The sequence below is a fragment of the Macaca thibetana genome, chromosome 7 (assembly GCF_024542745.1).
Source record: "Macaca thibetana thibetana isolate TM-01 chromosome 7, ASM2454274v1, whole genome shotgun sequence".
Classification (NCBI taxonomy): Eukaryota; Metazoa; Chordata; class Mammalia; order Primates; family Cercopithecidae; genus Macaca; species Macaca thibetana.
The window spans coordinates 125,749,254-125,764,262 of record NC_065584.1 but is presented as its reverse complement, the minus strand read 5'-3'; the positions used below and the strand labels follow the sequence as shown (position 1 = coordinate 125,764,262).

The window sequence follows — 15,009 nt, the reverse complement described above, 5'->3', positions numbered from 1 at the left end:
TGGGGTCTCACTATGTTGCCCAGGCTGGTTGTGAACTCCTAGGTTGATGTCATCCTCCTGCCTTGGCCTTGCAAAATGTTGGGATTACAGGCGTGAGCCTCTATGCCCAGTCCATTTTCTTTTTATTTATCTTATTCTCTCTCAGACTTCAGGCTTTCCTCAAATGTCGGGTGGTTGTTGGTTGTTTATTCATATTTCTTTCTTTCTTTCTTTCTTTTTTTTTTTTTTTTTGAGACAGGATCTCCCTCGGTCACCCAGGCTGGAGTGCAGTGGCACAATCTCTGCTCACTGCAACATATGCCTCCCAGGTTCAAGTGATTCTCCCACCTCCGCCTCCTGAATAGCTGGGATTACAGGCACCCGCCACCACAGCCCGGCTAATTTTTATATTTTTAATAGAGACGGGGTTTCATCATATTGGCCAGGCTGGTCTCCAACTCCTGAACTCAGGTGATCTGCAGCTTGGGCCTTCCAAAGTGCTGGGATTACAGGTGTGAGCCACTGTGCCTGGCCATGTCTATTCATATTTCATAGCAAATCAGGAAAAACCTCACTAGGAGCTTGAGTGTGCAAGAAAAGTGTGTTATTTGGTAGGATTCCTTGGGTAGGGAGGAGGCCATTATGCTGGTGTTTCCTTGAATGCCCAAAGGCAGAAGAATTTGTCTGATAACTATTTAATTTCCTTAATGAGAAATCTTCCAATATTTTAGAGGGCAGGCAGTCTACCAGATGTCTATTTCGCTATTATGGCCACAGGCCACCCCTTGATAGTCTATTTATTTGGCTTGGGGTTTGGTGAGGCCTATACATTGGTTTTTTTTTTTTTTTTTTTTTTTTTTTTTTTTGAGACGGAGTCTAGCTCTGTCACGCAGGCTAGAGTGCAGTGGCGTGATCTTGGCTCACTGCAACATTCTCCTCCCAGGCTCAAGCAATTCTCCTGCCTCAACCTTATGACTAGCTGGGATTACAGGTACATACCACCACGCCCAGCTAATTTTTTTATTTTAGTAGAGACAGGGTTTCACCACGTTGGCCAGGCTGGTCTCGAACTCCTGACCTCAGTTGATCCACCCACCTCAGCCTCCCAAAGTGCTGGGATTACAAGCATGAGTCACTGTGCCTGGCCATACATTAGTATTTATTTATTTATATAATTTATTTATTTTTTGAGACAGGGTCTGGCTGTGTCACCCAGGATGGAATACAATGGCACAATCTTGGCTCACTGCAACCTCCAGCTCCTGAGTTCAAGCGATGCTCCTGCCTCAGCCTCCCGAGTAGCTGGGACTACAGGTGTGTGCCACCAGCCCGGCGAATTTTTGTATTTTTAGTAGAGATGGGGTTTCACCATTTTGGCCAGGATGGTTTCCATCTCTTGACCTCATGATCCACCCGCCTCGGCCTCCCAAAGTGTTGGGATTACAGGCATGAGCCACTGTACTCAGCTGTCAGTATTTTAAAAAAGTTCCCCAGCCTAGGCAACATAGCGAGACCCCAGTCTCTACAAAAAAATTTTTAAAAAAGTAACAAGGTGTGGTGAGTGTGCCTGCAGTTCCAGCTACTTATGAGGCTGAAGTCAGAGGATTGCTTGAGGTCGAGGCTGCAGCAAGCCATGATTGTGCCACTACACTCCACCCTGGGTGACAGAGTGAGAACCCATTTCAAAAATAATTAATTGCCGGGCACGGTGGCTCACGCCTGTAATCCCAGCACTTTGGGAGGCTAAGGCGGGCAGATCACGAGGTCAGGAGATCGAGGCCATCCTGGCTAACACGGTGGAAACCCATCTCTACTAAAAAAACAAAAAAATTAGCCAGGTGTGGTGGTGGGCACCTGTAGTCCCAGCTACTCGGGAGGCTGAGGCAGGAGAATGGCGTGAACCCGGAAGGCAGAGCTTGCAATGAGCTGAGATTGCGCCAGTGCACTCCAGCCTGGGTGACACAGCGAGAGTCTGTCTCAAAAAAAAAAAAAAAATTAATTAAGAAAAAAAATTAAAAAAAATACAAAATATGTCTGTTGGGAATCAAAGAATAAAGCTTAAAGAATAGAAGGCCTGGCTGGGCGTGGTGGCTCATGTCTGTAATCCCAGAACTTTGGGAGGCCAAGGTGAGCAGATCACTTGAGGGCCTGGCCCACATGGTAAAACCTCCACTCTACTAAAAACACAAAAATTAGCTGGGCATGGTGGTGTGCACCTGTAATGCCAGTTACTCAGGAGGCTGAGGCAGGAGAATTGCTTGAGCTGGGGAGTTGGATGCAGTGAGCCGAGATCAAGCCACTGTACTCCAGCCTGGGTGATAGACCAAGACTCCATCTCAAAAAAAAAAAAAAAAAAAAAAAAAAAAAAAAAAAGAGAATGAAAGGCCTTAACCAGAGGTGAAATATTACAGAAGCGTAATAGTTCCAAGTGATGTAAGGTCCAGGATATGCCCAGAGAAGCAGATGGCTGATCAAGCACAAAACCAAAGATCACCAGCATTAAGGACAAGGAGGCCGCAGTAGTAAGAAGAGACATCCAGATGGACCTTTGAACTCGTCCAAAATAAGATGAGGACACGAGGAAATGACGACCATGAGATAGAGAACACTAGAGAGTAACTAGGAGCTCAGCAGATGGGAGATTAAAATAGGTAAGCATACGCTGGGTGCAGTGGCTCACCCCTGGAATCCCAGCACTTTGGGAAGCTGAGGCGGGAGGATCACCTGAGGTCGGGAGTTTGAGACCAGCCTGACCAACAGGGTGAAACTCCGTTTCTACTAAAAATACAAAATTATCTGGGTGTGGCGGCGCATGCCTGTAATCCCAGCTACTCAGGAGGCTGAGGCAGGAGAATCGCTTGAACTCGGGAGGTGGAGGTTGCAGTGAGCTGAGATCGTGTCATTGCACTCCAGCCTGGGCAGCAAGAGTGAAACTCAAAAAAAAAAAAAAAAAAAGAAAGAAAGAAAGAAAGAAAAGAGGTGATCATAAATTTCAAAAGAGCAGAGATTTTTTTTTTTCTTTATCTTTGGCCTTTTCAAGATGAGCTAAAAAAAGAGCAGGGGTTTTTACATGAGAATAGAAAAATGTGATCTGGATCCCACTTTCCAACTCCCCGATAGTCATGGAGAAGAAAGTAAAAGAGGAGAAACTGGCAGGGTGTCTGTAATCCCAGCACTTTGGGAGGCAGAGGTAGGCAAATTGCTTGACCCTAGGAGTTTGAGACCAGTCTGGGCAATATTGTGAAACCCCGTATCTACTAAAAATAAAAAAATAGCCAGGAATGGTGATACACGGCTGTAGTCCCAGCTACTCAGGGGAGTGAGGCAAGAGGATCGCTTGAGCCTGGGAGGTCCAGGCTGCAGTGAGCCCTGACTGCCACCACTGCACTACAGTCTGGGTTAGAGTGAGACCCTGTCTCAAAAAAAAAGTAAGAGAAACTGTTTCCATGTATTAGATTGGTGCGAAAGTAAGTACGGTTTTTGTCTTTTTTTTTTTTGGAGACGGAGTCTCATTTTGTTGTCCAGGCTGGAGTGGAGTGCAGTGGCGTAATCTTGGCTCACTGCAACATCCGAATCCCGGGTTCAAATAATTCTCCTGACTCATCCCCTCGAGTAGCTGGGAGTACAGCTGTGTGCATCCGTGGTCGGCTAATTTTTGTATTTTTTAGTAGAGATGGGGTTTTGCCATATTGGCCAGGCTGGTCTTAAACTCCTGGCCTCAGGTGATCCACCCACTTTGGCCTTTCAAAGTGCCAGTATTACAGACGTGAGCCACCATGCCCGGCCTGGTTTTTGTCATTTTTAAAAGTAATGGCAAAAACCGCAATTACATTTGCACCAACCTAGAAGCAATACCTTTGAGTTACACATGTTGCTGGAATATAAAGAGACAATTTTTTGTTGTTTCTTTGTTTTGTTTTGAGATGGAGTCTCATTCTGCCTCCCAGGGTGGAGTGCAGTGGTTTGATCTTGGCTTACTACATCTGGCTCACGGGTTCAAGTGATTCTCCTGCCTCAGCCTCCTGAGTAGCTGGGACTACAGGTGTGCACCACCACGCCCAGCTAATTTTTGTATTTTAGTAGAGATGGGGTTTCACCATGTTGCCCAGGCTGGTCTCGAACTCCTGACCTCAAGTGATCCACCCACCTCAGCTTCCCAAAGTGCAGGAATTACAGGTGTGAGTCACTGAGCCCAGCCTAAAATTGTAATTTCAAATGGCACTACAATCATGTATCCTTAACCATAAAAAAGAAATTTATTGATATAGAAACTTTTAAAGCTAGAATTCAAAAATAGTTCTTGTCTATTTTCAGTTAATTAAAGCCTGGAATCAAAAATAAATTTGAGGCCAGGTGCAGTGGCTCACACGTGTAATCCCAGCACTTTGGGAGACTGAAGCAGGTAGATCAACTGAGGTCAGGAGTTCGAGACCAGCCTGGCCAACACGGTGAAACCTCATCTCTACTAAAAATACAAAAAATGAGCTGGGCACGGTGGCTCACCCCTGTAATCCCAGCACTATGGGAGGCTGAGGTGGGCGGATCACCCAAGGTCGGGAGTTCAAGACCAGCCTGACCAACATGGAGAAATCCTATTTCTACTAAAAATACAAAGTTAGCCAGGCATGGTGGTGCATGCCTGTAATCCCAGCTACTCAGGAGGCTGAGGCAGGAGAATTGCTTGACCCCAGGAGATGGAGGTTGCAGTGAGCCGAGATCACACCACTGTACTCCAGCCTGGATGACAGAGCAAGATTCTGTCTCAACAACAATAACAACAAAAGGAATAAATGAATCCTGGCCCTAATGGAGCACTCATGGATCCATTGAGGAGTCATGCCTTATCAAAAATCTTTGGTGTGGGTCTGAAGCGGCCATGACAACTCCCATCAGCCATTGTTTTACAGCTTACAAGTCACTTTCACAGTCCCTACTTCATGTGATGCTCACAACACTCAGTTCAGCAGAACAGATATTATTTCCATCTTAAAGAAGAGGAGTTTGAGTTTTTTTTTTTTTTTGAGACGGAGACTCGCTCTGTCGCCCAGGCTGCACTGCAGTGGCGCCATCTCGGCTCACTGTAAGCTCCGCCTCCTGGGTTCACGCCATTCTCCTGCCTCAGCCTCCGGAGTAGCTGCGACTACAGGCACCCGCCACCAAGCCTGGAGAATTTTTTGTATTTTTAGTGGAGACAGGGTTTCACCATTTTAGCCAGATGGCCTCGATCTCCTGACCTCGTGATCCACCCACCTCAGCCTCCCAAAGTGCTGGGATTACAGGCATGGGCCACTGTGCCTGGCCAGGAGTTTGAGTTTTCTAATGTTGCAGAGAAATAAATGAGAGCTGGTACTTGACCTAGGTGTTTCTGATTTCAACTCCAGTTCCCTCCCTACTCAAATCATGCCATCTCTTGTAATATTTGGCAACTAGTACTCAGTGTTTGTATTTGTGTAAAAACATCTTATTCAACAGATTGGTGCAAAACAGTTTCACCATTCACAACAGCAGATAGTTAATCTGAAAGGATTCAGTCCTTGGCACTATTACCAATAAAGATCTCTTTTTTAATAAACAGCATATCTTTTTTTTTTTTTGAGACGGAGTCTTGCTCTGTTGCCCAGGTTGGAGTACAGTGGCGCGATCTTGGCTCACTGCAACCTCTGCCTACTGGGTTCAAGCAATTCTCCCTGTCTCAGCCTCCCAAGTAGCTGGGATTACAGGCTCCTGCCATCAAGTCTGGCTAATTTTTGTATTTTTAGTAGAGATGGGGTTTCACCATGTTGGCCAGGCTGGTCTCGAACCCCTGGTCTCAAGTGATCCACCCACCTCAGCCTCCCAAAGTGCTAGGATTATAGGCGTGAGCCACCACACTCAGCCAACAGCATGTCTTAAATCATCACTAGTTGTGTGTTAATTGTCCATTAACTAAATATAAATGTTTTGCTAGCTAACAGGTAAACGTGAAAAACATTACTCACCTGATTCTCATTTTCTTTTCTTGCCTCATGTTTAACGTGGCCTTTCAAGGCTTTTAACAACTTGTCTGCCTGTAACAGAGACCTTATTATTAGAGTCAAAAATCAAATAAACAAGGAAGATACGTTGAACATTTTTTGCTGTTCTTGTATTCATTAAATGTACTCTGGTCAGATCATAGGACTAGAACTTAGAAAGAATGGGTCTCTGCTAGATTAGACTTCAGCAAGTGTCTGCACAGGGCAGTTCTCAGATAAAAGATGTGATGTGTCTAATTGCTGAGATCTGAAGGATGAAAGGGAGAGCTGGACATAGAGAAACAGGTAGAGGAATGGCACAGCAAGGCAACAGTGAGGGTGTTTACAGAACTTAAGTTCAGTGTGGTTGGAGCATGGAGCTGGTGTGGGAGATAGTAGGAGACAATGTTGGGAAAGTGAGCAGGGCCCTGATGTTACCCGGCCTTACAAGCCTTTAAAGAGTATGAATTTTACCCTCCGAGAAAAGGGCAATCTCTGAAGAGCTTGCAGCAAGGCAGTGGGTAACCAATTTTGCATTACTCAGAATGATTACTCTACCTGAACAATGTGCAAGATGCATTTGATGGGGATGAGCCAGAGATGCTGTGGCCTGAACTAGAGTGGGGCTAAGGCAGTATGGATGAAGTCAAAACCTTCTTAGGAAGTGAAATCAGTGTGAACATGAGAGTTGAGGAAGAGGGAAACTTCGTTATGCCGAGGTTTCTGGCTTGGACAGCTGGTGAAGTGTGGTGTGGTCCCTAAGATGAGGAATGCCAAAGGTGACGGGGTCTTAGGGGGATGGTTATAGGTCTCTGTGGGGGGAAGGGAACACGGAGCTTCTCTTCCCAGCCTAGGAAAACTTCCCTTCTTGTTCTTTCCTGAAAGGAGAATGTTAATTTGATTGGTTACATTTTCCTGTGCTTTAAAAGTCAAGTTTGGTTGAGCGCAGTGGCTAATGCCTGTAATTCCTGCACTTTGGGAGGCTGAGGCAGGTGGATCATGAGGTCAGGGGTTTTAACCCCGCCTGGCCAACATGGGGAAACCCCATCCTAATAAAAATACAAAAATTAGCTGGGCATTGGTGGCGTGCACCTGTAGTCCCAGCTACTTGGGAGGCCAAGGCAGGAGAATTGCTTGAACCCAGGAGGCGAAGATTGCAGTGAGCTGAGGAGATCACGCCACTGCACTCTAGTCTGGGCGACAGAGCAAGACTCCATTTAAAAAAAAAAAAAAAAAAAAAGTCAGGTTTTTTGGCTGGGTTCTCTTTTTCTTCCTCTTCTACCCAGCCATGCAGTTGAGGGCCTGAGCCATCCTTCTCAAGGTGGGCCCAGTCACCAGGCTTGGCTCTATTCTTCTCATGCCTTTTATCATGGGCCATGTGTCCAGTAAAGAATGGCAGAGATCTTGAAATTTGATTTGTACTCAAGCTTTTGCTTGTGGTGCAAGCCTGAGCCACATTCTCCAATCCACTTTACCAGAATGCTCTGCATCAAGACATCGGGCACCATTTCAGCTAGTAATAAAGTGGTACCTTATTTTCTACTTGTTTTTTCTCTGGGAAGGGGATGATTGGCAGGGCAGAATTCAGGAATTCTTGATTTTTCTAATACCTTCTTAATATACCTTCAAAATTTCACCAAACATACAAAAATGCATGAAGCGAGGCACCTGCGGCAGAACCCAGTGAGGAGGGTGAATGATATGAGGTGGTGTTCAAGAGTTGTGCTGAAGGTGCAGATGTTAGTTATCAGCATATATTTGTGCATTCCTTCAACAAGCATTTATTGTGCTGGGCCCTGTTCCAGACACTACAGAGTGATGAATTAAACAGACAAGGTAATTGCCCTCCAGGATCTTCTAGCAGTGGTGAAACAGTCTGTTACTCAAGAAAGCTAGAAATGAATGATATGACATCAGGTATTATGATGCAAAAATAAAACTGGGCAACTGGGGTGGGGTGGGGATGCTACCTGAATTAGGATGGTTGGGAAAGGCCTCTCTGAGGTGGTGGCTTGAACTGAGATGTGAATGAGGAAAGAGGTAGGAGGTGAAGAGCACTCCAAGCAGAGTGAGCACCAAGAACAGGAGCCCTGAGATGGACCCATGAGTTGAAAGACAGAAATTGCTCTTATGGTAGAAGCATGGTGAACAGAGGTGTGTGGAGGGCAGGGAGATCAGAGAGGTGACCAGAGGCTGGGTCAAGTAGAGAGGTAAAGGCCACAGCAAAAATTATGAATTTCGGCCAGGTACAGTGACTCATGCCTATAATCCCAGCACTTTGGGAGGCTGAGGCGGGTAGATCACCCAAGGTTAGGAGTTCAAGACCAGCCTGGCCAACAGGGTGAAACCCTGTCTCTGCAAAAAATATAAAAATAGCTGGGCATGGTGGCGGGCACCTGTAGTCTGAGCTACTCAGGAGGCTGAGGCGGGAGAATCCTTTGGACCCTGGAGGTGGAGGTTTCAGTGAGCCAGGATTGCACCACTATGCTCCAGCCTAGGTGACAAGAGCGAAATTCTTGTCTCAAAAAAAAAAAAAAAAAAAAAAAAAAAACAAACAAACAAACAAAAAAAACAATTCCCCTAACTTGTTATTAGAAAAAAAAGTCAGGCCTATAGAAAAGTCAAAGTAGGCTGGGTGCGGTGGCTCATGCCTGTAATCCCAGCACTTTGGGAGGCTGAGGCAGTCAGATCACCTGAGTTCAGGAGTTCCAGACCAGCCTGAACAATATGAAGAAACCCTGTCTCTACTAAAAATACAAAATTAGCTGGGCGTGGTGATGCATGCCTGTAATCCCAGCTACTTAGGAGGCTGAGGCAGGAGAATTGCTTGAACCCAGGAGGCGGAGGTTGCGCGGTGAGCTGAGATCACGCCACTGAGCAAAACTCTGTCTCAAAAAAAAAAAAAAAAAGTCAAAGTAGTGTAATAAACACTCATATTTCCCACCAAGATTCAACAATCATTTGCATTGTCTCATATTTGGTTTCTCTATATTAACATATATTTCTTGTGAAAGAATTTGAAAATGAGTTCCAGACATCATGATACTTCACCACTAAATATATCAGCCACACCTCCTAAAAATAAGAAGAGATTTTCCCACGTAACCTCTAATGCATTCATGTACTCAGGAAAAGCCTAATATCAACTAATATGTAGCCCGTGATGAAATGTCCTTCTCTCCAATTTTAGCTATTTTCTTTTTAAAAAAATTTCCCTCCAAATCAGGGTCAAACTAAGTTTCTCTCATTACACTGGAAAAAGTTTAGATTTTATTTTAAATGTGAGAGGAGTCACTGGATGGCACTGATCAGAAAAAGACACATTCTAAGTTTTTTTTTTTTTTGGAGACAGAGTCTCGCTCTGTCACCCAGGCTGGAGTGCAGTGCCATGATCTTGGCTCACTGCAGCCTCCACCTCTTGGGTTCAGGGATTCTCGTGCCTCATCCTCCCGAGTAGTTGGGATTACAGGCACATGCCACCACGCCTGGCTAATTTTTGTATTTTTTTTTTTTTTTTTAAGTAGAGATGGGGTTTTGCCATGCTGGCCAGGCCAGTTTTGAACTCCTGGCCTCAAGTGATCCAACCACCACAGCCCCTCAAAGTGCTGGGAGTACAGGCATGAACCACTGTGCCTGGTTGCTCTCTCTTTTTTTTCTTTTCCCTAAGTTTCAAATATCACTCCAACTACCAAGAGAACACTACTGTGAGGTAAGAGTTGAGGCAGGAAGCCCAGTAGGGAGACTAAGGCAGTGGTCAAGAGATGAGAGTGCTGTGGCACAAGTTTGCAGCGTTGGAGATGGTGCCCAGAGGTCAGACTTCAGGTCTATTTATGAGGAGGTGCTGACAAGGATTGATGGCTGTGGGTGAAGGAGGGTGATCCAAACTGGGCCTGACCCATGTACTGAGAGGGGGAAGAGACTGTCAATGCTTGGACCTGAACGTGTTGTTGAAAATGCACTTAAATACACGAGTCAGCATCCTAGGGGAGAGAGAGGTCCTACTGGAGATGTGGGTTTGGGAGGCATTAGCTTCTGGGTAAATTTTAACTTATGGGAGTGGCCGGATGCAGTGGCTCATCCCTGTAAACCCAACATTTTGGGAGGCCAAGGCAGGTGGAGCACTTGAGGTCAGGAGTTCAAAACCAGCCTGGCCAACATGGTGAAATCCTGTCTCTACTAAAAATACAAAAAAATTAGCTGGGCATGGTGGTGGGCACCTGTAATCCCAGCTACTCAGGTGGCTAAGGCAGGAGAATCGCTTGAACCTGGGAAGTGGAGGTTGCAGTGAGCCGAGATCGCGCTACTGCACTCCAGCCTGAGTGACTGAGCAAGATTGCATCTCAAAAAAAAAAAAAAAAAAAAGAAAAAGAAAAAGAAAAAGAAAAAAAAATGGGGTGGATAAGATTACCCAGGGATAGAGCACAGTTAGAGAAAAAGAGAGAGGAAGAGAGCCCTGGGGGCACTCCACATTTAGAGATCTGGCAGATGAAGAACCAACCAAGGAAACCAGAAAGAAGTGCTAGTAAGGCAGGACAGAGTGAAATATCAAAGTCTAGAACAGAAAGTGGCTGGAGCAGAGGGGAATGTTCAATCATGCCAAATGCTACTGATAGGCCCAGGTGAGGGGAGAGAGGGAAACTTTGTAAGATGGTGACCTTGATACAAGCAATTTTAGTAGAAAAGAACAGAAAAATAGGGCAGTAGATGGAATGAGGACATGGGATCAGGAGAGGATTTTGGCTTTTTTATTTTTTTGAAAGATGGGTGATATTAAAACATGATTGCATGCCTTATGGCAAATAAGCTAGCAGAGTGGAGAAATTAATGCAGGAGAGAGGTTCTAATTGTAGGAATGTAGTCCTAGGGGAGGCAAGAGGGCTCAGGATCTTCAGCATAAATGGAAAGGTTGCTCTTAGACAGGCAAAGAAGCAGAGTATGCGCATGTAGATGCAGGGTGGCTAGAAGGTTTGGTGGTGCGGCCAAGACTAGGGGCTCACACCTGTAATCCCAGCACTTTGGGAGGCAAAGGCGCAAGGATTGCTGAATTTCAGGAGTTGGAGACCAGACAGGGCAACATAGTCAGACCTCATCTCTACTAAAATTTAAAAACAATTGGCCAGGCAGGGTGGTCATGCCTGTAGTCCTAGCTACTCAGGGGGGCTGAGTTGGGAGGATTGCTTGAGCCCGGGAGGTTGAGGCTGCAGTGAGCCCTGATTATGCCACTGCACTTCAGAGAACTCCAGCCTGGCTGACGGAGCAAGACTCTGTCTCAAAAAAAAAAAAAAGAAGAAAAAAGAAAAGGAAAAAAGCAGGGGATTGGTGGTTGAAGGATCAGGCAGTTTTCTATCAATTTCATCTACTTTCCCATGACCTATGTGGTAAAGTCATCAAAGGAGGGAAGGGAGCCAAGTTGAGTCAAGATGATAAAAAGTAATTATCTTCAAAAATAGGAAAGTTCATGACTAAGAAGAAAATGGGCCAGGTGTGGTGGCACGTGCCTGTAATTCCAGTTGCTTGGGAGGCTGAGGTGGGAGAATGCCTTGAGCCTGAGAGGTTGAGGCTGCAGTGAGCCCTGATTGTGCCACTGCAGCCTGGGCAACAGAGCGAGACTTTATCTCAAAAAAAAAAAAAAAAAAAAAAAAAAAAAAAGGAGAAAGATCAAATGCCCACATTAAGGTTTAGAGTTGCATATGTAAAATAAGTTCACTCAACAAAGTTAGGTGTTTTCTCCAGCTAGAGTTAGCTACAGAGGTATAGGCAAAGATTAAGCACATAGTTGGGTTTAATCAGGCTTGGGTTTTGCCAGGTGAGTATAGGGAGGTGCAAGGAAGTGGAAATAGTGCCAGAGTTTGTAATTTAAGCTGGTAAGAAAGGAAGTGAGGGCATGAGTGACAAAAGGACCAGTCGCCACACTAATAATAATAGTCGCCATACTAATAATTAGTCGCCACACTAATAATAACTGGTTCCTTCAATTTGCTTTACCATTAAGAGAAGTCTCTCAAAAGAGCTAATATTATCTCTTATAAATTTATTTATTATTATTATTATTTTTTAGACAGAGTTTCGCTCTTGTTGCCCAGGCTGGAGTGCAATGGCATGATCTTGGCTCACTGCAGCGTCTGCCTCCCTGGGTTCAAGCAATTCTCCTGCCTCAGCCTCCCTAGTAGCTGGGATTACAGGTGCCCGTCACCACGCCCGGCTAATTTTTGTATTTTTAGTAGAGATGGGGTTTTGCCATGTTGGCCAGTCTGGTCTCAAACTCCTGACCTCAGGTGATACACCTGCCTCGGCCTCCCAAATGCTGGGATTACAGGAGCAAGCCACCATGCCCGGCCATAAATTTATTTTTAATAATATCATACTAGTAAAATTATCAAGATTTGATTAAACTGAAATAGTATTTACACTATTATACTAGTATATTTATACTAGTAAAATTTATTTAATTTATTTAAATTGTAGTGTTTCATTTTAATCAAATCTTGATAATTAGAGCAATTTATAAATTTTTTTGCTACGTACTACAATTTCAAAAGGCAATTGACTTAATGAGCACCTGGGTTGTACCAAGAGTTTGTAATTTAAAACATCTTATTATGGAAAATTTCTACAAAAGTAGAGAGAATAGTGCAATCCCCCCATGTACCTATTAGCAGTTTCAGTAATTATTAACATTCTGCGTTCTTACTTCATCTAGTTTCCCTCTTTTTCCTTGAGTATTCTACAGCAAATTTTACAGGTATCGTAACATTTCACCTATAAATACTTGATATGGGCCAGGCGTGGTGGGTCACGCCTATAATCCCAGGGCTTTGGGAGGCCGTGGCCGGAGGATCGCTTGAGCCCAGGAGTTCAAGACCAGCCTGGGCAAGATGGTGAAACCCAATCTCTACTAAAAATACACACACACACACAGAGTCAGGCAGATAAAGGAGAAAGAAGGTGATCTGAGGCCAAAGGGTCAAAATGAGCAATGGGACAAAGACAGATAAAAGTTCCAAGTGTTCAGGGATGCAGCCGTGGATAAAAGATTCTAGCTAGGCAGCAAAAAAGCCTAAGGAATTTAGGCTGAGATATTAAGGCTTTGTTTACAAAGTATAGGGGAGCCACAAACCACTATAGCCCAGAAATATCCACAAGGAAAACCCTTTGGTCATTCAGCCCCAACAGGCACTTAGGCCCTGATTATTTTGTTTAAACAATTTAGGCCGGGCGTGGTGGCTCACGCCTGTAATCCCAGCACTTTGGGGGGCTGAGGCGGGCGTATCATGAGATCAGGAGTTCGAGACCAGCCTGACCAACATGGTGAACTCCAGTCTCTACTAAAAATACAAAAATTAGCCGGGCATGGTGACACGCGCCTGTAATCCCAGCTACTCAGGAGCCTGAGGCAGGAGAATCGCTTGAACTCGGGAGGTGGAGGTTGTGGTAAGCCGAGATTGCGCCACTGCACTCCAGACCGGGAGACAGAGTAAGAGTCTGTCTCAAAGAAAAAAAAAAAAAAGAAAAGAAAAACATTTGTGACGACTGATTTAGGCATTTATTCAGTGTCAGTATCATAGCCTGCAGGACAAACCTAGAGAGCATACAGCAGTATTATGTGGGAAGTCTCAACTATTAACAAAATATATAAAACCGCTATCCTACATTGAATCCCCAAATCTTCTAACATCTTGTTTTTTGTTTGTTTGTTTGTTTTTGTTTTGTTTGAGACTGAGTCTCGCTCTGTCACCGAGGTTGGAGTGCAGTGGGTGCGATCTTGGCTCACTGCCACCTTGGCTTCCCAGGTTCAGGCGATTCTCCTGCCTCAGCCTCCCGAGTAGCTGGGATCACAGGCGAGTAGCTGGGATCACAGGCGTGTGCCACCACGCCCGGCTAATTTTTTAATGGCCAGGCTGGTCTCGAAATCCTGACCTCAGGTGATCCAACTACCTTGGCCTCCCAAAGTGTTGGGATTACAGGCATAAGTCACCGCGCCCGGCCAATTCCCCTAACATCTTGTAGCCTCGGAGTCAAAGACCTTACTGGTTTTGATAGATACCATCACCACAACAGTCATCAATAAGCACATGAGTATACTAGATCAGGGCTGAGTTATAAAAATTTACCCAAGGAGGTGGTCCCCTAAAAGTCGATTTTTTCTTTCCCCCTGACAGGTCCATCAATAAAGTATCAAGAGATTATCGGCAATATTACAAATCACTGAAGTCTGTGTGGGGTTTTCTAGAAGCTGAGCCAATTATTTACTTAATTGTCTAACGATTAACGACACCCCTTCTGCTTTCTGGGCCTGCGTTTCGTAATCGATGACCTGAGAGGTATAAAGTAATTTCAAAAAAAAAAAAAACCACAAAAAACGAAAAACAACAAACCACCCCTCGGAACAGAGGCTTATCATGTGAGCACCCAGACAAGCCAGCTTCAAAATGAGGTGAAAACTACAGTTCCTCTTCCGTTTATCAGAGTTCTAACTGGGACCACCGTGAACCACATCTACTGCCGAGGGGCAGGGACGGCTGCTTCAGTCCCCGGGCTTCCCGCTCGGTCCCTTCGCACCGCATCTCCCTGAGGCCGCTACTCCCGCCGCGCCCGCCCAGGGAACTGCCCCGCCAGCGTCGTACCCGCAGGTTGGCTCGGAGACCCAGACTCTTGGCTAAGTTCTGCAGGTCACTGTACTTGAGGGAGTCCAGCTCCTCTAGGGAGGGGATGATCATCGCGATTCAAAATCCCGGCGATACTCAGAAGATGGATCACCAAATCTCGTAAGCGAGGTTCAAATCCCTGGCGCCACTCTTAACTTTGACTAAGCAGAAATTTATAGACAGTTTAAATGAAGAATGCCGCGCTTCCATTGGTTGAAAATGCCTCAAAGGCGGGGTTTCTAACCCTGACCAATAGAAAGGCTGATTTCCCGTCCCAACAGTCGCGCGCTTTTCTCACACTTCACGAATACGCAGGCGCCGAAGGGCCTGTAAGGCCGGTTCAGGTAACGAGTGCGCGGACTGGGACTCCAGTGCTTGGATTGCCCACAATG

The 15,009-nt window shown here is 45.4% G+C and overlaps 1 protein-coding gene across 7 annotated transcripts in view; it reads right to left on the bottom strand.

The window, feature by feature from the left end:
* Nucleotides 1-14,948, bottom strand: part of NUSAP1 (nucleolar and spindle associated protein 1) — a 49,694-nt gene extending 34,746 nt beyond the window's left edge. For all 7 annotated transcript variants that reach the window (XM_050799529.1, XM_050799534.1, XM_050799530.1 and 4 more), the window contains exons 1-2: nucleotides 14,597-14,948; nucleotides 5,958-6,026 (exon numbers count right to left, since the gene is read on the bottom strand). In XM_050799529.1, coding sequence (XP_050655486.1) covers nucleotides 5,958-6,026; nucleotides 14,597-14,689 — 162 coding nt within the window. In that variant the 5' untranslated portion in view covers nucleotides 14,690-14,948. The remainder of the gene's footprint in view (nucleotides 1-5,957; nucleotides 6,027-14,596) is intronic.
* Between the last annotated feature and the right edge of the window lie 61 nt (nucleotides 14,949-15,009).